Genomic DNA, 23,940 nt, shown 5'->3' on the forward strand with positions numbered 1-23,940 from the left:
CGCATGCTCCACCCCCACGACCGCCCCGTCCCCCCTTTACGTGACTGGCCACAGGGCGACCAACCGACTCCTCTCATTGGCCGGTTTCTCTTGCACCGCCTGCCGAATCAATTCAACATGGCAGCCATGCGCTGGCGATGGTGGCAGCGGCTGTTACCTTGGAGGTTGCTGCAGACCCGTGGCTTTCCACAGAATTCTGCACCCAGCCTGGGCCTAGGAGCGAGGACTTATTCCCAGGGCGACTGCTCGTATTCGCGCACGGCGCTGTATGATCTGCTCGGCGTCCCCTCCACAGCCACGCAGGCCCAAATCAAGGCGGCTTACTACCGTCAGTGCTTTCTCTACCACCCGGACCGCAACTCCGGGAGCGCGGAGGCCGCCGAGCGCTTCACGCGCATCTCCCAGGCCTACGTGGTGCTGGGCAGTGCCACCCTCCGTCGCAAGTATGATCGCGGCCTACTCAGCGACGAGGACCTGCGCGGACCTGGCGTCCGGCCCTCCAGGACGCCCGCACCCGACCCCGGCTCGCCGCGTACCCCGCCGCCCACCTCTCGGACCCACGACGGTTCTCGGGCCTCCCCCGGCGCCAACCGCACGATGTTCAACTTTGACGCCTTCTACCAGGCCCACTACGGGGAACAACTGGAGCGGGAACGGCGCCTGAGGGCCCGGCGGGAGGCCCTTCGCAAACGGCAGGAGTATCGGTCCATGAAAGGCCTCCGCTGGGAGGAGACCCGAGACACGGCTGCCATTTTCCTCATCTTTTCAATCTTCATCATCATCGGCTTTTATATTTAATCGGAGAGAGAAGGGAAGGGGAGTGTCCCCAGCCAACCCCCCAGAAACGGCCTTTTTTCCTGCCTCTGAACCCTTGGCCATTGATAGTCTACCTTTGCTGGGATCCGAAGGAACTGTACTCCCCCTGCCCTCCCCGACCCGCCCAGCTTAGCCGATGACCTGCACATCGCTCCACTGTGGTCCAGAAAAGGAGGCCTTTCGATGTCTGAGAAAGAGGCCCCACGCTGTAGAGTCCCGAAAGCCCAGGAGTGAAGGGGGTTTCTGGAGTTTCTAGGGTGCTTCTTCCAGTGTCTGTCTTCTTGCTTCCAGATGTGGTCAACTTCTGGAACACTCGCTGTAGCTTTATTGTTTAGCCCCAAGCAAGATTTATCTGCTCCTGCCCCGCATGTGTACGGTGGGCCTCTGTAACCTTGAAATGTGCAATGTGACCAATTGTTGACTACCAAAAGAAAAGGTCTGGGGTTGTACGAAACTTGTCTTTCTGTGACTTCCCCAAGCCGCAGGTGAGACCTGGTCCAGGGTAAGAATGGGATCGGTGGAGAGCCTGTCGTTCCTCCCGCTAAGGTCAGCCCCCTGGGGCACTCCTCCTTCTGTTGATAGCATGTGGGAGTGAGAAAAAGTCATTGAGCATAAGGAATGAGTGTTCCTGTGCCCATATTTAATGTGTGACCTTGGAGAAGTTACTCTGTAGGCATGACAGCAGAGGAGAAAATCATTTGGCATCTTGAGGTCTGTCATGCTTTATTATCCATAGTTTTTGGGGGGTTTTTTGTTTTGTTTTGTTTTTGAGATGGAGTCTTGCGCTCTGTTGCCCAGGCTGGAGTGCAGTGGTGCGATCTTAGCTCACTGCAACCTCCACCTCCCGGGTTCAAGCGATTCTCCTGCCTCAGCCTCCTGTGTAACTGGGATTACAGGCTCCCACCACACCTGGCTAGTGTTTTGTATTTTTAGTAGATACGGGGTTTCACCGTGCTGGCCAGACTGAGGTCTCGAACTGCCGACCTCAGGCTGTCTGCCCGCCCAGCCTCCCAAAGTGCTGGGATTGCAGGCATGAGCCACTGCTCCCGGCCCTATTATCCATAGTTCTAATCCACAGGGATTACAGCATAATGCTAGCAGGGCCAGGTTCATCCTTGAGACAGTGTGGCTGGCTGTCACCTGGTCCTCCCTTTACCAGCCAGCCCCATTGCACACTGTGCAGCCCATCCCCTCCCACAAATAGAGTGACAAACTCTGCACTTAAGTCCCCTGTTTCTGTTTAACTTACAGTGCTTATCACAGGCCCTTCCTTAATTTTTTAAACAAGGCTGCTTGAGGCTGGGGTAAATTTTGGGGCTTTGGGAGTACACAGGACTACTGAGGGACGGGGAGTTGGTGGCTTGGTGTTCATGGTGGGGACTTGGTTCTTTACGCAGAGCAGGCTAAAGGCGTGTTTTTTCTGCTCTGTTTCTAATTCATGTTAAGTAGTTGGTCATCACTTTGGTCAGAGCTGCTGCTGAAGCTCTCTTAACTGTGAGTCACTGGACGTCGGCAGGGAGTTGGCTGTGAGATTGTAGGTGCTCAAGTGTTTATGTTCGGGACTGAGTGTGAATCTGTAAAAGGCGAAAATCCTCGCAAGAGGTCTACGAGAAGGATGAGGGCCCAAGTCTAGGGTCTAAACAAAGCCAGGAGTGGTTTGGTATATTACTGAGTGCAATCATTGCGTGCCATTCCTGCACTCAATGTATTGTGTAAAATCCTTAGGTAAAATGGGATAAACCCACAGCTGGTCCTACTTGGCCTCTTGAAAACTATTCCATCATTGTGCCAATCTAGCCTGAAAAGGGGGGAAAAAAAAAAGGGAAACCATTGATTGTCTCTTGCCTCGGAGGTTGGGGGTATGCCCCTACTCAAGGCTTTGCAGTGATCATATGATGCAGTAATGAAGATCTGGGGCCTGGCACAACACTTTGGGATCCACCCAAGGCGGGTGGATCACTTGACCTCGGGAGTTGGAGACCAGCCTGGGCAACACGGCAAAACCCCATCTCTACAAAAATCACAAAAATTAGCCGGGTGTGGCAAGTGCCTGTAGTTCCAGCTACTCAGGAGGCTAAGGTGGGAGAATCGCTTGAGCCTGAGAGGTCGTGGTTGCAGTGAGCTGCGATCCTGCCACTGCATTCCAGCCTGGGCTACAAAGCTAGACCCTATCTCAAAAAAAAAAAGAAAAAGAAAAAGAAAAAAAAAGATTTGAGCCCAATCTGGTTCAGACCTGTTTGGCTCAGTGAGCCTGGACTTGGGGGAAGGGGATATGTACTTTTTAAAAGAACATTTATTGTTACTATGTTTCATATTTAGAAAACAGGACAGAGACTTTTTTCTGGAAAAACAAAACTGCAGGAAGTGGAGTTTCTTTTTTCTGGAAAAACAAACTGCACGAAGTGGAGTTTAGCAAAATGTTCTGAAACTAGTGCTTCTCAACCAGTAAAGCAGGCACGACAGAAACAGTGGGGTAAGGGCTTTTTGTTCTAGCGAAACAGGTGGCCTCCTTTCAATGTGGGTTTGTAAAGCACTAGTGGTCTAATAGCATGGGCTCCTTGAGATAGACCTCTGAAGTTTGTTTTCTCAGTCAAGATCCCAGCCAGGAACGTTCCCTGTGAGCCCCGGAATCTGGGGTACATAGAAAATTCCAGAAGGTTCAGACTGGGGGTGGGTCCAGACTAAGGTAAACTTCTGGGACATTCCATGAAACTCTAAGCAAAGTATTCTATAAGGTTTACTAACCATCATCCAATCCTAAGCCTCTCCCCTGACTCAGCACAAGGCCTACTCCGTAATGTCATCCCTTTATGCCTCAGGGTTTTGTAGGCCAGAGCTAATGCCTGAGGGACCCCACTCCCTGCCTGCCCTGAAACTGAGCCTGTGCTCTTCATGGAAAGGAAAATGTGTGGGAGGCTTTTTGAAGGACCCCCAAAAGGTTCCCATGGTCACATTTTCCCCCCACCCACTCAGATTGGCTTGAGTCTTTTCTTTCTCTGCTGCTACCTGGCAAGTGGAGGCTGAACTCGGCCATGACCTTAGCCCCTGCCTTCTAGGGGCTATTCCATAATTCCTGGTTGTGGAGGATGGCTCAGACATGCCCAGCCTTAATCCTTTTTCTTTTTCACAAACTGAAACAAAACTCCCTAGAAGTTTGGACCTAGGATGGGAGAATAGGGTAAAGGGGCCCAGCCTGGCCCAGGCTGTGCTCAGTGGGGTGGGGAGGGGGTTACTGGTATAGCACGAGGCCGAGTGAGCAGCAGGCATGGTTCCTAAATGGGGAGACAGAGGCCACAAGACAGGAACCAAAGGCGCACAGGTCTAGGTAATTGTGGTGGTGTCTTTGGGCTTGAATGGGACTTTATTTCTCCTGAGCCAAACTGCTTTTTCCCTTCTGTTGCCCTTTATTTATTGCTGGGTGAGATGACCCTTTACAGATCCCAGTGTTGAGGAGGTAGGCTTTCTCCCTCTTCCTTCTGAGGTTCTGGCATTTCATTCATTGAGTGCACCTCTGTATGAGCCAAATTGATTAGGAATAGCTTACCTTAGGCCACAGAGCTGTCCTACTGGGTCACGATTGACTTGGAGTGGCCACCAACACACCCTTTTTTGGAAATGGAAGAGGTCTGTGTTTCAAACTGTTGGGCTTCCTGGAAGGTCGCCAGACCCCGTGCAAACAGGCTGAGAGAGGGACGGCTGATAAGTGATGGTGCTACCTCAGTCCACACTCTGGAATTCAGTGCACTAGAAAAGCGGGCCCTGTCCTGGCCTTTGCCTACTCTCAGTTCCTCAGCGCCATGATGAAGTCACACGCTGCCACCTGCCCATGGGGAAGATCATGAGGGAAAGCCCAGCACAATGGCACACACCTGTGGTCCCAGTTACTTGGGAGGCTGAGGCAGGAGGATCGCTTGAGCCCAGGAGTCCAAGACTAGTGTACAAAGATCTCGCCTACGAATAGCTACTGCACTTCAGCTGGGCAACACAGCAAGACCTCATCTCTGAAAAGAAAAACAGGCCAGGCACGGTGGCTCACCTCTGTAATCCCAGCACTTTGGGAGGCCAAGGCGGGTGGATCACCTGAGGTCAGGAGTTCGAGACCAGCCTGACGAACATGCAGAAACCCCGTCTCTACTTTTAAAAAATACAAAATTACCTGGGTGTGGTGGTGCATGCCTGTAATCCCAGCTACTTGGGAGGCTGAGGCAGGAGAATCACTTGAACCTGGGAAGCAGAGGTTGCAGTGAGCCGAGATCACGCCGTTGCACTCCAGCCTGGGCAAAAAGAGTGAAACTCCGTCTCAAAAAAAAAAAGGAAAAACAACATCATGGGAGAAGACCTACCTTAGCCTGCCCTCAGCAGCTCAGCTCCGAGGTCCAGCTTGCAGCCGTCGTGGTTTTGTGCAAAGCAGCTGAGTGTCCCTCTGTTAATGTGTGCAAACCATGGTGAGAGCTGAGCCTGGATCTCAAGACCTTGCGAAGGCCAAACATGCTCAACGCATGCAGAGAGCTATCTCTCACTATCTGTCCTGAAGTCACAGCATCGCTATGGATCTAGCCACCTCACCAGTGTCTCTTAAGGCTAGGGTCCTGTCACTAGTCTTGTGGTTGGTTGGCTCTCCCATCCTACCCTTGTCCCTTCAAAATTCACATCCTCAGCCCTGAGAGGGGACAGCCACTTTAGACAAAAGAAGGCATGTTTCAGGGCCTGGCACGGTGGCTCTTGCCTGTAATCCCAGCACTTTCGGAGGCCGAGGCAGGCAGATCACTTGAGGTCAGAAGTTCAAGACCAGCTTGGCCAACATAGTGAAACCCTGTCTCTACTATAAACACACACACACAAAAATGGCCAGGCGTGGTGGCTCGCACCTGTAATCTCAGCACTTCGGGAGGCTGAGGTGGGCGGATCACTTGAGGTCAGGAGTTCAAGACCAGTCTGGCCAACATGGTGAAACCCCGTCTCTACAAAAATATAAAAATTAGCCGGGCATGATGGTGGGTGCCTGTAATCCCAGCTACTCAGGAGCTGAGGCAGGAGAATCGCTTGAACCTGGGAGGCGGAGGTTGTAGTGAGCCAAGATCGCACCACTGCACTCCAGCCTGGGTGACAAAGCAAGACTCCATCTCAAAAAAAAAAAAAAAAAACATTGGCTGGGCGCGGTGGCTCACGCCTGTTATCCCAGCACTTTGGGAGGCCGAGGTGTGCGGATCACGAGGTCAAGAGATCAAGACCATCCTGGCCAACATGGTGAAACCCCATCTCTACTAAAAATACAAAAAATTAGCTGGGCGTGGTGGCGCGCGTCTGTAGTCCCAGCTACTCGGGAGGCTGAGGCAGGAGAATCGTTTGAACCCAGGAGACAGAGGTTGCAGTGAGCCGAGATTGTGCCACTGCAGTCCAGCCTGGTGACAGAGCGAGACTCCATCTCAAAAAAAAAAAAAATTAGCTAGGCATGGTGGCGCACACCTGTAATCCTAGCTACTCAGGAGGCCAAGGTGGGAGGATAGCTTGAACCCAGGAGGCGGAGGTTGCAGTGAGCCAAGATCATGACACTGCACTCCAGCCTGGGTGACAGAGTGAGACTCCATCTCAGAAAAAAAAAAAATGGCGGGGAAGGCCTGTTTGAGGAGTATAAAGAGCAGACTGGGATTTGGGGTTCACAGGCCACAGTCACCTTGCAGACAGTATTTGGCTGGCACAGTGTCCTAAAACAACTTTACCCAACATTCAAAATTTGGGCATAAAAACCAATTTTTTTTTTTTGAGGCAGAGTCTTGCTCTGTCCCCCCAGGCTGGAGTGCAGTGGTGCAATCTCAGCTCACTGCAACCTCCACCTCCTAGGTTCAAGTGATTCTCCTGCCTCAGCCTCCCAAGTAGCTGGGATTACAGGCACATGCCACTATGCCTGGTTAATTTTTGTATTTTTAGTAGAGACAGGGTTTCGCCGTGTTGGCCAGGCTGGTCTCAAACTCCTGACCTCAAGTGATCCACCCTCCTCAGCCTCTGAAACTGCTGAGATTATAGGCATGAGCCACCGCCCCCATAAAAACAGATTTCTAATCTCTCAAAAAATGAGAAAATCTGCCGGGCGCAGTGGCTCATGCCTGTAATCCCAGCACTTTCGGAGGCCGAGGCAGGCAGATCACTTGAGGTCAGAAGTTCAAGACCAGCTTGGCCAACATAGTGAAACCCTGTCTCTACTATAAACACACACACACAAAAATGGCCAGGCGTGGTGGCTCGCACCTGTAATCTCAGCACTTCGGGAGGCTGAAGTGGGCGGATCACTTGAGGTCAGGAGTTCAAGACCAGTCTGGCCAACATGGTGAAACCCCGTCTCTACAAAAATATAAAAATTAGCCGGGCATGATGGTGGGTGCCTGTAATCCCAGCTACTCAGGAGCTGAGGCAGGAGAATCGCTTGAACCTGGGAGGCGGAGGTTGTAGTGAGCCAAGATCGCACCACTGCACTCCAGCCTGGGCGACAAAGCAAGACTCCATCTCAAAAAAAAAAAAAAACATTGGCTGGGCGCGGTGGCTCAGGCCTGTTATCCCAGCACTTTGGGAGGCCGAGGTGTGCGGATCACGAGGTCAAGAGATCAAGACCATCCTGGCCAACATGGTGAAACCCCATCTCTACTAAAAATACAAAAAATTAGCTGGGCGTGGTGGCGCGCGTCTGTAGTCCCAGCTACTCGGGAGGCTGAGGCAGGAGAATCGTTTGAACCCAGGAGACAGAGGTTGCAGTGAGCCGAGATTGTGCCACTGCAGTCCAGCCTGGTGACAGAGCGAGACTCCATCTCAAAAAAAAAAAAAATTAGCTAGGCATGGTGGCGCACACCTGTAATCCTAGCTACTCAGGAGGCCAAGGTGGGAGGATAGCTTGAACCCAGGAGGCGGAGGTTGCAGTGAGCCAAGATCATGACACTGCACTCCAGCCTGGGTGACAGAGTGAGACTCCATCTCAGAAAAAAAAAAATGGCGGGGAAGGCCTGTTTGAGGAGTATAAAGAGCAGACTGGGATTTGGGGTTCACAGGCCACAGTCACCTTGCAGACAGTATTTGGCTGGCACAGTGTCCTAAAACAACTTTACCCAACATTCAAAATTTGGGCATAAAAACCGATTTTTTTTTTTGAGGCAGAGTCTTGCTCTGTCCCCCCAGGCTGGAGTGCAGTGGTGCAATCTCAGCTCACTGCAACCTCCACCTCCTAGGTTCAAGTGATTCTCCTGCCTCAGCCTCCCAAGTAGCTGGGATTACAGGCACATGCCACTACGCCTGGTTAATTTTTGTATTTTTAGTAGAGACAGGGTTTCGCCGTGTTGGCCAGGCTGGTCTCAAACTCCTGACCTCAAGTGATCCACCCTCCTCAGCCTCTGAAACTGCTGAGATTATAGGCATGAGCCACCGCCCCCATAAAAACAGATTTCTAATCTCTCAAAAAATGAGAAAATCTGCCGGGCGCAGTGGCTCATGCCTGTAATCCCAGCACTTTGGGAGGCCGAGGCGGGTGGATCACCTGAGATCAGGAGTTCAAGCCTAGCCTGACCAACATGGAGAAACCCCATCGCTACTAAAAATACAAAAAAATCAGCCGGATGTGGTGGTGCACGCCGGTAATCCCAGCTACTCAGGAGGCTGAGGCAGGAGAATCACTTGAAGCCGGGAGGGAGAGGTTACAGTGAGCCGAGATAGCGCCATTGCACTCCAGCCTGGGCAACAAGAGTGAAACTCCATTTGAAAAAAAAAAAAAAAAAGAAAATCTGCCACCATTCAGTTCACGTACCTGCATTAGCGCTGTGGGAGAAGCTCAGTAGCATTTCCCCTTTGAGGCCAGGTGCGGTAGTGCACGCCTGTAATCCCAGCACTTTGGGAGGCCAAGGTAGGCGGATCCCTTGAGCCCAGGAGTTCGGGACCAGCCTGGGCAGCATGGCAAAACCCCATCTCTACAAAAAATACAAAAATTAGCCAAGCGTGGTGGCGCACACCTGTAGTCTCAGCTACTTGGGAAGCTGAGGTGGGAGGATGGCTTGAGCCTGGGAGGTTGAGATTTCAAGTAAGCTATGATCACATAACTGCACTCCAGCCTAGGTGACAGACCAAGACCCTGTCTCAGAAAAAGACAACAAAAAAAATTTTCGTCCATTTAGATGAGACATCACTCCCCAATTTGCTGCACTTCCACCAACAGGGGTGAAGTGTAAAAGGCCTTTTATCTACACACTTGCACCGTTTTTCCCATAGCAGAAAAACATTTCTGTACCCCATGTCCATCAAGAGGGAAAGCAAAAAAGTAAAAAGGTACCATGCATTTTCAGAAAAATAGGGGCAGGAGAATTTCTTCCTGGAAAGGGACTACTTTGCACCTCTGTGTCACCTTCCTGGCCCCTGTAGGCATTTGAGTTTGCAAATTCTTATATTGTATGTTGCTGCAAGAGCCTGCACTTTATGTAGGGAGGTTGAGTGAAATCTTATTTTCATTGTGGGACAAGGGGAATCTCTCCAGAGGTCTACAGCAATGATAAGCTTAGACACAACCAGAGGCCCTTTGGTACAGTAACACCAGTTCCTTCACTCAGTCTTTTGTGTAAAATCCCCGTATACACTGGGATAAACCTGCAGCAAGTCCAACTGGGTCTCTTAGAAACCATTCGATTCTCTAGCCTTGGAGGTCAGGGGCAAGCTCTTAGCCATGGCTTTGCAGGGACTACACGATTCAGTGGTGAAGGTTTGAGCCCACACTGGTTGGAGCCTGCTTAGCTCAGTGAGCCTTGATTGGTTAGAAAAAAGAAAAAGCACATTTAATGTTACTATGTTTCATATTTGGAAACCAAGATGGGGAAGGTTAGAAAAATGCAGAAGCTAGTGATTCACAAACAAGGAGGTGTACATAATAGACTTTCTTGAGGAACAGGGAGCTCTGTTTTTATTAAAAGGGGTGGGAGTTTTATTTGGAGACTTCTTTGGTTTTGTTTTGTAAAAGCAAAATGGTATCTAATAGGTAGGACCTTTCTCATGAGCCCCCTGATGCAGACCCTCAAGTTTGTTTTCTCTCACAGATCACAGCCAGGAACATTCCTGGGGCCCCCTGAATCTAGAAGCAGCAAGTTCAAGAAGGTTTTAGGCAAAAGGAAGGGCCCAGAGTGCTGCACCTTCCAGAACATTCCAGAACCTTCCTGAACATTCCATGTACCTTCAAGCAAAAGGGGTTAATGATTTTTCAAACTATCCAACTGTAAGCCTTTCCATGGCCCACCCAGAACTGGGCCCACTCCACTCTGGTGGTGTCCATCCTCACCTGCCTCCGATCATTTTCAGGCTGGAGCTGAACACAGAGGGGTCTCACTCCCTGCCCCTCTAAAGCAGAATCAGCTCTGTGCAAGACAAGGTGTGTGGGAGGCCTTCTGAAGGACCCCATCTGGTTCCCATGGTAACACTTCTTCCTAGTCCCTCTCTTGTCCATGTCTCAACTTTCTCTGCTTCTTACCTACCCTGAGGAGGGGAGGCTCAACCTGGTAGCTGCTGCCTTCTAAAGGCTGCTCCCCAATTCATGATAGTGGAGAAAGGTCCAGACCTGCCCAACCTTTGCCCCTTTTTACTTTTTGGTTGCAAACTCTACACCAAGTCAATCATGAAGGAGAGCCAAAAAAAAAAAAAAAAAAAAGTGGGGACCGGGCACTGTGGCTTACACCTGTGATCCCAGCACTTTGGGAGGCTGAGGCGGGCGGATCACGAGGTCAGGAGATCGAGACCATCCTGGCTAACATGGTGAAACCCCGTCTCTACTAAAAATACAAAAATAATTATAATTAGCCAGGCATGGTGGCAGGCGCCTGTAGTCCCAGCTACTCAGGAGGCTGAGGCAGGAGAATGGCATGGACCCAGGAGGTGGAGCCTGCAGTGAGCCGAGATCGCGCCACTGCACTCCAGCCTGGGCGAAACAGCGAGACTCCGTCTCAAAAAAAAAAAAGGGCCGGGCGCGGTGGCTCACGCCTGTAATCCCAGCACTTTGGGAGGCCGAGGCGGGCGGATCACGAGGTCAGGAGATCGAGACCATCCTGGCTAACACGGTGAAACCCCGTCTCTACTAAAAATACAAAAAATTAGCCGGGCGTGGTAGCGGGCGCCTGTAGTCCCAGCTACTCGGGAGGCTGAGGCAGGAGAATGGCGTGAACCCGGGAGGCGGAGCTTGCAGTGAGCCGAGATCGCGCCACTGTACTCCAGCCTGGGCGACAGAGCGAGACTCCGTCTCAAAAAAAAAAAAAAAAAAAAAAGCCAGGTGCGGTGGCTCACGCCTGTAATCCCAGCACTTTGGGAGGCCAAGGCGGGCAGATCACCTGAGGTCAGGAGTTTCAGACCAGCCTGACCAACATGGAGAAACCCCGTCTCTACTAAAAATACAAAATTAGCCGGGCTTGGTGACACATGCCTGTAATACCAGCTACTCGGGAGTCTGAGGCAGGAGAATGGCTTAAACGTGGGAGGCGGAGGTTCCAGTGAGCCGAGATCGCTCCATTGCACTCCAGCCTGGGTGAGAAGAGCGAAACTCCATCTCAAAAAAAAACAAAAAGCAAAAAAAAAAAAAAAAAAAAAACAGAAAAAACAGCAGGGAACCATGCATTTTCAGAAAAATGGGACAAAGGTACTTTTTCGTGGGAATGGACTGCTTTGCACCCTGGAAGCTTGGACCAGGAACGGGAAGCCAGAGCAGGAGGGGCCCATCCTGCCCCAGACTGTGCTGAGAAGGAGAGCATGGGGGAGAGGTCTTCCAAGGCTGCTCAGTCTTTGGTCATATCAGCAGGAACTCAGCGGTTCTGGTGTCCCTTGGCCTCCAGCAGCTGAAGTGCCAGCAGTGAAGACAGTAGAACCAAGACCAAGGTGGGATGGAGGTTCTAAAGTGGGCACTCTTAGTGCTTAAACTGTGCCTGTACTAGGGGGGCACTCTGACTGTCTAGGCCTGAGGCTCTAAAGCTCCCACAGCCCAATCCCTCTAGCTACAGCCGACATCTCTAAAAAGCCCATCAAGCAGTTGCTGCCCCCACATCGTCAGGGATGGGGACCATCCACCTCACAGAACACCCCTAACTTTTTTTTTGGATGGGGGGACGGAGTTTCACTTTTGTCGCCCAGGCTGGAGTGCAGTGGCGTGATCTCGGCCCACTGCAACCTCTGCCTCCCGGGTTCAAGCAATTCTCCTGCCTCAGCCTCCTGAGTAGCTGGGATTACAAGTCCCTACCACCATGCCTGGCCAATTTTTGTATTTTTAGTAGAGATGAGTTTTCGCCATGTTGGCCAGGCTGGTCTTGAACTACTGACCTCAGGTGATCCACCCACCTTGGCCTCCCAAAGTGCTGGGATTACAGGCATGAGCCACCGCTCCTGGCCTCATCCCTAATTTAAGAGCCTCAAACGGAGCCAAAATCCGGCCCCTTACGGTTTCCACCGATTGGTCTTAGCTTTGACCTGTGGTTCCCACCCACTGGTCTTGGCTTTAACCTCTGGTTCTAGGTGACCCAACCCTTTAGAGATTCAAAGGCTCAACATCACACAGAAACACACATTTCAAACAGATCCCTCAACTGTTCCTCACTGACTGTTCTTTCTCATCCTTGTTTCTCCAAAGGTGCCATTTGGGGCGGGTGGGGGGAGGGGCCCCTCTTCCAGTAAAAAACTTAAGTGAAAAGCAAAGCTACCCCAACACCTCCCTCTTTCCAGATAGTTATGTCCTTATTAACATGGACCAACACCATATTAGCTTTGTAGGCTTCCACAACACTGTGACTGTCCCCTTTTGTTTGCAAGAACTTCCACGCCTCCCTGCCAAACTGCATCTCATTGGACTTGACCTAAGCTGACCCAGGGTATATCCCACCTCCTTGTTCCACAATCATCAGCCAAACTGGCATCTAGCGTTCCCCCTGGCTGAGGACAGATGCCATCAGTCCTGCAAAATGCCCTCCATCACTCCGTGGGGACCGTCATTTGGCAGGCCAGAGAAGACCAGGTACCATCCCGATTGGGCTTATGGGCAACCCAGGAAAAGATGTGTACAGGTGAGGCAATTGGAGAACCAAGATGGAGCAGTGAGCGCTTCTGACCGGAAGTGCCGGGAAGTTAAGATTTAGGAAAGGCTCTCACGGGTTGGTAATCAGAGAAGGCTTCATGGAAGAGGCAGCGGTGGTGTTGGACCCGGACAGCTGGGCTTTGCATGGGCAGAAAGGAGGGGAGAGCATCTCAAAAGTAGGAAGTGGAAGCACAGGAGCTGAGCTGTGGAGGCTGCAACAGCAGAGAGGAGTCGGGCAGCATCGTCATCCTCATCATCACATTTATTGACGGCCCCTAAGAGGCGGGGCTGGGGACAGAACGTACAAAGACAAGGACCTGCCCTCAAAAAGCTTCCATTCTAAGGAGACAGGGACAGAAAAATACAGAATGGTCTTTCCTGGGGATGGCCCACTCTCACCTGCGCAGGTCAGAAGCCCCTGGCCTACCTTGCCCCAGGGTCTGGAGCATGTGTGGACACGTAGTAGCCCCAGGGTCTGGAGCATGTGTGGACACGTAGTAGCCCCAGGGCCATGGTGTCCCTGGCCCCACAGCCGAGGCCTGATCACCTGGCTCCTAGGCCGTGGGCCCCAGAATTTGGGGGAAAGGTAGGCTCAGGATATGATGTAAAACACTCCTGGCGGCCTTGGCGTTGTGCGAGCCCAGTGGAGTGGTGGGGTGCGACAGGTCCCCTTGGCAAGGCCCCTAGGGGACCCAGGCATCTTCCCAGGCCCCTGTAGGTGAGTCAAGTTCTTTAATGGGGCTGGTCCATCACCCTAGAGGCCCCGGGGCACGGAAACAAAAAAGGCAGGGTGTCTTCAGCGCCAGATGCATAAAGCCCTGCCCACCCACCCCCAGCCCCATCTCGGGCCTCTTCCAGGGGACCCTCCTCCCCAGCTCAGCCTCCAGGGCCAGGGCCTGCCTGAGGCCAGGGGGAGGGGCCTGCCCCTCCCCCCACCCAGACAGTGGGGGAGGAGGAGGAGCCACGCATCAAGTTTGTCTAGGCCCCCCAACTGGGGGGCCGCACCGTGGATCCTACCGGTGGGGGGGCTCTGGCTGCGAGGGCCGAGGGCTCAGCAGGGGGGCCGGGCCGAGGGGGCACCCAGGGGAGCCCTTCAGTGGGGGCACTGGGCGGGAGTCCAAGGGGGGCAGGCTCCGGGGCACTGCTGGTGGCCCCCGGGCGGCCCCAGTGGGCAGGACAGCTGCAGCCGGGAAGGATTTGGGGGGATCAGCAGCCGAGGTCGGGGCCGGCTGGGCAGAACGCTCCCGACGCCGCAGCAGCTCCTGCAGCTTCTCTGCCTGCGTCCGCCTCAGGTGGGCCAGGGCGCGGCCACGCTGGAAGGCAGGCAGGAAGGCCTCCAGGCTTTGCTCCCCGAGCAGCAGCTGCTCCATCTGCTCCTGGGCCGGGAGGGAAGGGAAGGCTTGGGAGGGGCACGACCACAGACTGGGGACTGGTCCTCACTCCTTCCCACCTTGAGGCCCTCCCCATGGTGATCACCCCTCAGCTGGGGGACAGGGGACCTGTGTTCCAGCCTGGGCCTGCCTCCGATTACTTGCTAAGTGAACTGCAGACAAATGTCCTCCCACTTTTTTTTTTTTTTTTCTGAGACAGAGTCTCACTGTGGCCCAGGCTGGAGTGCAGTGGCGCGATCTCGGCTCACTGCAACCTCCACCTCCCAGGTTCAAGCAATTCTCCTGCCTCAGCCTCCCAAGTAGCTGAGATGACAGACATGCACCACCACGCCCGGCTAATTTTTTTTTGTATTTTGTAGAGACGGGGTTTCACCATGTTGGTCAGGCTGGTCTCGAACTCCTGACCTCAGGTGATCCACCAGCCTCAGACGCCCAAAGTGCTGGGATTAAAGGCGTGAGCCACTGTGCCCGGCCCTAACTTCTAAAATAAGGATGCCATCACCAGACCTGCTGGATCAGAGATGAGGCAGGAGCAGAGGCAGGGACACATGTGAAGTATAGACTTAACATGTCCTTCGGGAGCCCACCACCTTCAGCTCACTGATCGCTGCACTCCCAACCCAGCACAAAGTCTGCCCCAGCTCCTCTGTAGCCCCAGATCCACGCTGCCCTGGCCCAGTCACAGGGGAGCCCGAAAAAAATTCACAGGTAGGAAAGTGAGCCCTGCTGGCTGTCCAGTGCTGGTGGACAGCAATGCTAGGCTCTCGCATGCGCCAGGCATTCAGGGTGGACTTCCCAGAGGAGGGGCTCCCCAGCCTGAGGTGTAAGAATGAGCCAGGGGGTGGCAGAGAATGGGTCTCCCTCCTGGCCCCCAGCCCCAGCCACCCCTCCCCTCACCTCTGCCTCCTGCTCCGCCTCTTCTAGCTCAGCCTGCAGCCAGCCCAGCGCGCAGTGGGGACTCCAGCGATGCATGCTCTCCTCTGAGGGCCACAGAGGGACAGAGTGACAGACAGGCCAGGGCCCCGGGCTTGCACTCTCCCGCTGACCCCATGTGATTCTATATTTCCATTTCCCCTGGTCTAGAGCCTCAGTTTCCTCATCTGTACCGTGCCCATGTGACCGCTTTGTGGATCCGGCCCCTACCAAGTTTCTGCCCCTCGTCCTAGTACAAAAGAGACAGGGGAGGCTTTGTCCCCCTCAGCATCTCAGGGGGACCCTGCGTATTGGGTCCCCTTTCTCCCACCCAACCCTCCCCACTTCCTCTCACTTCCTCAACTCTACTGCCCAGCAAGCCAGGAGCAGGTCCGCCCAACTCCCATCCATCAGAGCCTGGCACTTCCCAAGGCCAACCCACCGGATGGATGGCCAACTGCCCCCACCAGCCCCAGGGGGTTCTCCCAGACGTGCCCTCACCCAGTCGCTGCAGCTTGTCCGCGCAGTTCTCGGCCACCTCACGAAGCTCCTGGTATTTGATGGCCAGGGCAGCCCGGCCCATCTCCAGGCGGGGCCGCAGGGCCAGGTTCTCCTTGGCCAGCGCGTAGTTGGAGGCCAGGCAGGCCTCACGCTCAAGCTGCAGGCCCTGGAACTGCGGGCAGAGAGGAGCTAAGAGGCCCGCTCAGGGGATCTGCCCTGTCCACCCTACTGCCCCGTCCACCCTACTGGGCGACCGTGCCTGAGGGCCAGGCCAAAGGCACCTGTCAGGCACCAGCCTTCAGGGTGGCGAACCCAACAGGTGAAGGGACGACGACAGGCCGGGACCAGACCTGGCTCTGCCCTGAGCTCCCTCTCTGGCCTCAGTTTCCTCTTTTACAAATCGAGTTAAAAACATCCACCTTACGGGGTTGTTGAGAGACTTAAGTGAGGAAAACTATAAAGGCCTCTACAAATGTTAGTTAATTTTTAATTTTTCAATTAATATGTCTGCTCAGGTCCCGGAGGAGTGCCCCTCCCTCCTCTGCCCCATTTTCCATGCATGGACAGCTTCCCTCTCACTCTAGGCCTTTGTCTGTTTCCTCCTCAGGTGTTTGCACCGAAAACACTCCCACCCCCTGCTCATCCTCTCCAGAGGGGTGTCTGCACCCCGTCCCCTCACAGCACCCCCTCGGGTCACCCTCTCTTCCCTTCCCACCCCTTCCTCTGCCTCCAGTGGAATCCTCACACCCCAAGGAATACACACCCCCTTTTCCTCCCTGCTCCGGGCTTACAGCAGCCCCGGCCCTGGAGAAGGCTTTTTCCTTGTCTCTAGCAGGGCCCAGCCTCCCCTCCCTGCCCCTGGAGAACGCACTCCCCTCCATCTGTCCCTTGTGGGATGCACAAGCCCCTCCTCGCCTGCCTGCTTTCAACACACACTTTCCCTTTCTGCCCCCCACAGACAACCAGCCCGGGCCTATCTCCCGTGAAATATACAACTTTCTCTTACGGTGGCCTATGCAATACACACGGCAGCTTCCAGCACCCCTCCCCAACGCCAGGCACAAAGCCCCCTCTTGCGCCCCCAGAATGCGTGAACCCCCAACGGCCCCTCCAGGTGTCAGACAGGCCCCTAGTTCTCCCAGTGGAAGGCGCCTCCTCTTTCTGGCCCTTACAGAACGTGGGTGTGCGAGCCAGGGCCCCCCACAACACAGCCCCCCGGAACACACCTCCCCGGAGCATCCGCTGTAGGACACGCCTCGCGGCCATCCTGGGGGTGCACAGGCGCCCCCCTCGGGTCCCCGGCGCCCCACCCGCCCCAGGCCAGCTCCAAGCGCCCCCTCCCCCGGGGGTGGCTCCGCGGGGCCCACTCGTACGTGCCAGGCTCCGCGCCCACGGGCGGCCCCGCGGCCCGGCCCGCGCGGCCCTTCGCTCGGGCGGCAGGTCCCGCAGGCCGCTGCCCGTCCCCCGCGCCCCCCGCCCGAGCCCCCCGCGCTACCTTCCTGCTGAGCCGCACGATCCGGTCCAGCTTGGGCTCATCCTGAAGCAGGTCCCGGAGCTGCCCGGTGCTGAGGATCCCAAAGCGCCCCGGGCTGCCGGGCTCCGGCCCCGCCCGCGCCGCCCGGGCCCGGTACATGCCGCCCGCCCGCGCCCCCAGCTCGGCTGCTGGCTCGGCCCGCTCGGCCCGCTCCGCCCCGGCTCCGCTCCGCTCCGCTCCGCTCCGGCTCCAGGATCCGCTCCGGCTCCGGCCGCACGCACCGCTCCGCCGCCAGGGGGCGCCCCTCCCGCTCTTAAAGGAGCCGCGGCGCCGGGGCTGGGGGTGGGGCAGGGAGGGGGCTGGCCGCACCCCTCCCCGCCCCAGCCGCGCCGCGCCGCCTCCAGCACCCCAGGATCGCCCAGCAACCCGATCTCCCCGCCCCTCCCGGAATCTGAGCCACCCTGCTCTGCGCCCCAGCACCGGCCCTGGCTCACCACGCCCCCAGGCACGGACTCTCCCACCCCGGGCGGTTACAATTTGCAGAGCCCGTGCACGTTTTCCCCTCGGATGGCAACAACAAATTTCTGACTTTGGCCGGGCGCCGAGGGCTCCTGCCTTGCAGCCCTCCCCAAGCCTCCGTTTTCTCTAGTGTAAAATGGGGTTGGAGATGGTGAGCGCTGACTTGCTGGCCGGGCGCGGTGGCTCTCTCCTGTAATTCCAGCGATTTGGGAGACCGAGAAGGGAGGATCGCTTGAGGCCAGGAGTTTGAGACCAGCCTGGGCAACATAACAAGACCCCCGTCTCTATTTTAAAAAATTTAAAAATTGTCAAAAGGGTGAAAAGAGGCCGGGCGCGGTGGCTCACGCCTGTAATCCCAGCACTTTGGGAGGCCGAGGCGGGCGGATCACGAGGTCAGGAGATCGAGACCATCCTGGCTAACATGGTGAAACCCCGTCTCTACTAAAAATACAAAAAAAATTAGCCGGGCGTGGTGGCGGGCGCCTGTAGTCCCAGCTACTCGGGAGGCTGAGGCAGGAGAATGGCGTGAACCCGGGAGGTGGAGCTTGCAGTCAGCGGAGATCGCGCCACTGCACTCCAGGCTGGGTGACAGAGCGAGACTCCGTCTCAAAAAAAAAAAAAAAAAAAAGAGTGAAAATAACAATTTTTAAAAGTATTAAAATGCTTTTAAAAAGTATCCGGACATGGTGGCATGCGTCTGTAGTCCTAGCTACTCAGGAGGCAGAGGTGGGAGATTGCTTGAGCTCAGTTTTGAGACCAGCCTGGGCAACACAGCAAGACCCCATCTCTATAAAAGTAAAATTAAAATGCTGAGGGATAGTGATATGGCTAGCAATGTTATAATGAATACACATAGTAGGTCAATACCCACTTGTTATTTTAGACATGCAGGAGCATCACAGAAGCCGGGCACAGTAGTACATGCCTGTAATCCCAGCACTTTGGGAGTCCAAGGTGGGTGAATCATTTGAGGTCAGAAGTTTGAGACCAACCTGACCAACAAAAATTAGCAGGGCGTGGTGGTGGGCGCCTGTAATTCCAGCTACTCGGGTGGCTGAGGCAGGAGAATCGCTTGAACCTGGGAGGCGGAGGTTGTAGTGAGCCGAGATAGCACCACTCCACTCCAGCCTGGGCGACAGAGACTCCGTGCTCCGTCTCACACAAAGAAAAAAAAGAAAAAAAAGAGATGATGTCGCCTCCCCAAAGTCACATTACAGGTAAATGATACAGTCCCGTTTCTTCTCATTTGTACAGTGTCCACAGAGCATACGATGCCGCTCTGCGCTGAACACTGGGCTAGGCCCTGTGGGGACACTGTCCCTGCCCTCAGGGAGTTCATGGATTAAGGCAGAGTCCCATTCCCACTCAACTAATTCTAGTATAAGACAAATGGCAGGTGTCACCCCATGATGGCTTTGTGATTCCCATGTGATCCCCGATATGTCCTGTACCTTGTCTTTACAAATAGGTTAAGCCATTGTCCCCATCTCAGGAAATAGACACTCAGAAATTAAGTCAGACAATGAGTGACCCAGCCTGGGCAACATAGTGAGACCCCCATCTCTGCCAAACATAAAAAATAAAGTAGCCGGCCGTGGTGGTTCGTGCCTGTAGCCCCAGCTGCTCAGGAGGCTGAGGTGGGAGGATCACTTGAGCCCAGGAGGTTGAGGCTGCAGTGACCTATGATTTTGCCACTGTACTCCAGCCTAGGAAGCGGAGCAAGACCCCGTCTCAAAAAACAAAAACGACAACTGAGCTTGTTCCACCTTAATACACTGCTACAAAAGTACAAAGAGCAATTAGGAAGGCTTACCAGAGGAGGTGGCATTTGAGCTGGGTTTCAGAGGTTGAATAGGAGTTCTCAAGTTGAAGGAGAAAATGATGAAAGCAAACAGAAATCCATAAGCCAAGGCATAGGGGCGGGAAAAGCTGAGCAAGGACTCTCCCTATCCAGCCATAGCACGGTGGGCAGGCATGGTGCCAATGTCTGGGAGAAGCGGCAGGACAGCCTTGTTGACAGACCATAAAAGTAACACTTCTACTTTTTTTTTAAAACATTTCTACATTTTTACGACAACTAAAATTGGCTTTCCCCTTCAAGACTCATCTGGAATATCACCACCTCCAGGAAGCCCTCTCCACCTTCCCAGGCTAGGGGGTTATTCCCTTTTCCTCTGGACTCACACAGTCCCTTCACTTTCTTTTTAGACAGAGTCTCCCTCTGTCGCCCAGGCTGGAGTCAGTGGTGTGATCTCAGGTCACTGCAATCTTTGCCACCCAGGTTCAAACAGTTCTCCTGCCTAAGCCTCCGGAGTAGCTGGGATCACAGACATGTGCCACCACGCCCGAGTAATTTTTTTTTTTTTTTTTTTTTTGAGACAGAGTCTCACTCTGTTACCCAGGTCAGAGTGCAGTGACGCGATCTCAGCTCACTACAAGCTCCGCCTCCCGGGTTCACACCATTCTCCTGCCTCAGCCTCCTGAGTAGCTGGGACTACAGGCGCCCGCCCCCAAGCCCGGCTAATTTTTTGTATTTTTAATAGAGACAGGGTTTCACCATGTTAGCCAGGATAGTCTCGATCTCCTAACCTCGTGATCCGCCCACCTCGGCCTCCCAAAGTGCTGGGATTACAGGCATGAGCCACTGCGTGCAGCCTTCTTTTGTGTGTTTTTAGTAGAGATGGGGTTTTCACCATGATGGCCAGGTTGGTCTTGAACTCCTGACCTCAAGTGATCCACCCGCCTCGGCGTCCCAAAGTGTTGGGATTACAAGCGTGAGCCACCATGCCTGGCCCCTTTCACCATTTATTTTAGCCCTTACCTTGCCTGTGGACTTCTCTTTGGTTCCATTATTTTCTCCTTCAATTTCAGAACTCCTATTGCACCTTTGAAGCCCAGCTCAAATGTCACCTTCTCTGGTAAGCCTTTCTGAGCTCCCCAGTTTGCTCTGCCTCCTCAGGGCCCATTGTGTTCACTAAGTGTTCGGGGGTCTCCTAGATACTCCCTCTATCCAGCCCTCCCTCGGCCCCTCCCACTTTGTGTTACAAGCCTTCTTCAACCTAAAAGGCAGTGGTCAGCACCAATGGGAGGTTCCTACCTCAGCTTGTCCCCTCTTTCTCACTGATCCCCCTTTGTTCAGCCTCAATACCCCACAACAATGCCCCCTGTAAACCTTCCCCATACTCCGCAGACAACCAAGCCCACTCCTGTCCCTCAGCAGATAACTCTCCTGCCAGTTCCTGTCTCCACATCTTTGCTTTTTTTTTTTTTTTTTTGAGACAGTCTCATTGTGTTGTCCAGGCAAGAATGCAGTGGCTCGTTCATAGCTCACTGTAGCCTCGAACTCCTGGGCTCAAAGGATCCTCCCACCTCAGCTTCCACAGTAGCTGGGACTACAGGCCTGTGCCACTGTGCCCAGCTAATTTTTTATTTTTTTGTAGCAATATGGACTTGCTATATTGTCCAGGCTGGTCTTGAACTCCTGGACTCAAGTGATCCTTGCACCATGGTCTCCCAAAGTGCTGGGATTACAGGCGTGAGCCACCGCGCCTGGCTGCATGTTCTTTGCCTCTGTCCAGAGCCCTTCCTTCCCTACTGCCTCCAGGAAGGGCAACCTCTCTTCATTCCAAAGCCAGCCCAGGTACCCTTGCTGTGGGTCTCACTTTCACCTGTCTCCTTTACTCCTTTAAGATGCCTTGGGAGGGGCACCGTGGCTCACGCCTATAATTTCAGCACTTTGGGAGGCCAAAGTGGGGCGAATCACCTGAGGTCAGGAGTTCAAGACCAGCCTGGCCAACATGGTGAAACACCGTCTCTACTAAAACTACAAAAGTTAGCTGGGCGTGGTGGCTTACACCTGTAGTCCCAGCTACTCAAGAGGCCGAGGCAGAAGAATTGCTTGAACTCAGCAGGTGGAGGTTGCAGTGAGCCAAGATTGTGCCACTGCACTTCGGCCTGGGTGACAGACCAAGAGTCCATCTTAAAAAAAAAAAAAAAAGCTTTGTTCCACTACAGTAGTAATGAATGTCTGTCTGTCTGTCTGTCTCTCTTTCTGTCTCTTTCACCTGTAATTTCTGCCTTTAGACTTCGCTTTCTCTCCCCACCCAATATTTTGAAAGTACCCTCTACATCCTGCACTTCCTCTGTCCATTTTCTTACCACTCCCCCTTGTTCTGTGACTCAGTCTAATTTCACTCCCTCCCACCATTTCAAGTGCATCCCTCTAGCCAAGGTTACCAATTACCTTCTTACTGCTAGGGCCCTGCTTTTTCACATTCAATACCATGGGCCACCTTTCTCTTCTTGATCACATAGAAATCAGAGCTCAGACATTTCATAGCTGTCAGGTTGGCACAAATTAAAAAGTCCAATAACATCAAGTGTTTGTGAGGAAGGGGAGCACTAGGAACTCTCATGCAATGTTAGCAGAAGACAGAATCAGTTCACTTTGGAGAACACTTTAACAAACTGGGTAATTCAAAGATATTCATGTCACACCTACTCAGTTGTTTCCCTCTGTGGTAGATCCAATAATTCCCCCTTGTCCCAAAAGACATCCCCATGCTAACCCTGGAACCTGTAAATATGTTACCTTACATGGCAACAGGGACTCTACAAATGCAGTAGAGTTAAGAATCTTGGCCAGCCATGGTGACTCACACCTATAATCCCAGCACTTTGGGAGGCCGAGGCAGGTGGATCACCTGAGGTTGGGAGTTTGAGACCAGCCTAACCAACATGGAGAAACTCTGTCTCTACTGAAAATAGAAAATTACCTGGGCATGGTGGCGCATGCCTGTAGTCCCAGCTACTTGGGAGGCTGAAGCAGGAGAATCGCTTGAACCCGGGAGGCGGAGGTTGCAGTGAGCCAAGATCATGCCGTTGCCCTCCAGCCTGGGCAACAAAAGCGAAACTCCGTCGCAAAAAAAAAAAAGAGAGAGAGAGAGAGAAGAAAGGAACAAAAGAATTTTGAGATGCTTGGGAGGCTGAGGCAGGAGAATTGCTCGAATCTGGGAGGCAGAGCTTCAGTGAGCCGAGATGGCGCCACTGCACTCCAGCCTGGGCAACAGAGTAAGACTCCATCTCTAAAAAAAAAAAAAAAAATGCTAGTCACGGTGGCTCATGCCTGTAATCCCAGCACTTTGGGAGGCCAAGGCGGGTGGATCATGAGGTCAGGAGATCAAGACCATCCTGGCTAACAGTGAAACCCTGTCTCTACTAAAAATACAAAAAAATTGGCTGGGTGTGGTGGCGGGCGCCTGTAGTCCCAGCTACTCAGGAGGCTGAGATGGGAGAATGGCATAAACCCAGGAGGCGGAGCTTGCAGTGAGCTGAGATCACGCCACTGCACTCCAGCCTGGGTGACAGAGCGAGACTGTGTCTCAAAAAAAAAAGAAGAAGAATCTTGAGATGGGCCAGGCTTGGTGGCTCATGCCTGTAATCCCAGCACTTTGGGAGGCTGAGGCAGAAGGATCACTTGAGCCCAAGAGTACAAGACCAGCCTGCACAACATAGTGAGACCCCCATCTCTATAAAAAAAAGTTTTTTTTTAATTAGCCAGGTATGGTGATGCATGCTGTAGTCCCAGCTACTCAGGAGGCTGAGGCAGAAGGATCACTTGATTTCAGGAGGTAGATGCTGCAGTGAGCTATGATAGTGCCACTGCATTCCAGACTGGGCAACAGAGCAAGACCCTGACTCAAAAAAAAAAAAAAAAAAGACGCTTGAGATGCAGTGAGCATCCTAGATCACCAAGTTGGACCCAACATAATCACAAGGGTTCTTATAAGAGGGAGGAAGGAGGGTCAGAATCCGAGAAGGAAATGTGATAGTGGAAGCAGAGGGTCAGAGTCAGAGAGAAACTGGTGGCTTTGAAGATGAAGGCAGAGGCCATAAGCCAAGGAATGCAGGAAACCTCTGGAAGCAGAAAAAGGCAAGGGAATGGACTCGGCCTCTGGGGACTCCAGCAGGACACCTTGATTTCAGCCCAATAAAGCTCATTTGGGGCAGGGCACGGTGGTTCACGTTTGTAATCCCAGCACTTTGGGAGGTGGAGGCGGGCAGATCGCTTGAGCTTAGGAGTTTGAGACCAGCCTGGCCAACATGGTGAGACCCCATCTCTACTAAAAATACAAAAATTAGCTGGGTGTGATGGCACCCGCCCATAATCCCAGCTACTCGAAAGGCTGAGGCACAAGAATCGCTTGAACCCGGGAGGTAGAGGTTGCAGTGAGCCGAGATTGTGCCACTGCACTCCAGCCTGG

At 53.6% G+C, this 23,940-nt stretch overlaps 1 protein-coding gene across 1 annotated transcript; it reads right to left on the reverse strand.

Moving 5' to 3' along the window:
* Nucleotides 1–13,776: 13,776 nt before the first annotated feature.
* On the reverse strand, nucleotides 13,777–17,446 carry VPS37D (VPS37D subunit of ESCRT-I). Its single transcript, XM_016945292.3, has 4 exons — nucleotides 17,180–17,446; nucleotides 15,685–15,856; nucleotides 15,169–15,251; nucleotides 13,777–14,256 (listed from the first exon to the last, which is right to left on the reverse strand). The coding sequence occupies exons 1-4, from the start codon at nucleotides 17,315–17,317 to the stop codon at nucleotides 13,894–13,896; spliced, it is 756 nt and encodes a 251-aa protein (XP_016800781.1). The 5' UTR covers nucleotides 17,318–17,446; the 3' UTR covers nucleotides 13,777–13,893.
* Nucleotides 17,447–23,940: the final 6,494 nt, after the last annotated feature.

Source organism: Pan troglodytes, chromosome 6 (assembly GCF_028858775.2).
Source record: "Pan troglodytes isolate AG18354 chromosome 6, NHGRI_mPanTro3-v2.0_pri, whole genome shotgun sequence".
NCBI lineage: Eukaryota > Metazoa > Chordata > Mammalia > Primates > Hominidae > Pan > Pan troglodytes.

Coding starts and splice junctions, on each gene's coding strand:
- VPS37D (XM_016945292.3), bottom strand. CDS start 17,317: ATGTACCGGGCCCGGGCGGCGCGGGCGGGGCCGGAGCCCGGCAGCCCG. Junction 15,857..17,179: donor TCGTGCGGCTCAGCAGGAAG/GTAGCGCGGGGG, acceptor CTCTGCCCGCAG/TTCCAGGGCCTGCAGCTTGA. Junction 15,252..15,684: donor GGACAAGCTGCAGCGACTGG/GTGAGGGCACGT, acceptor TGTGGCCCTCAG/AGGAGAGCATGCATCGCTGG.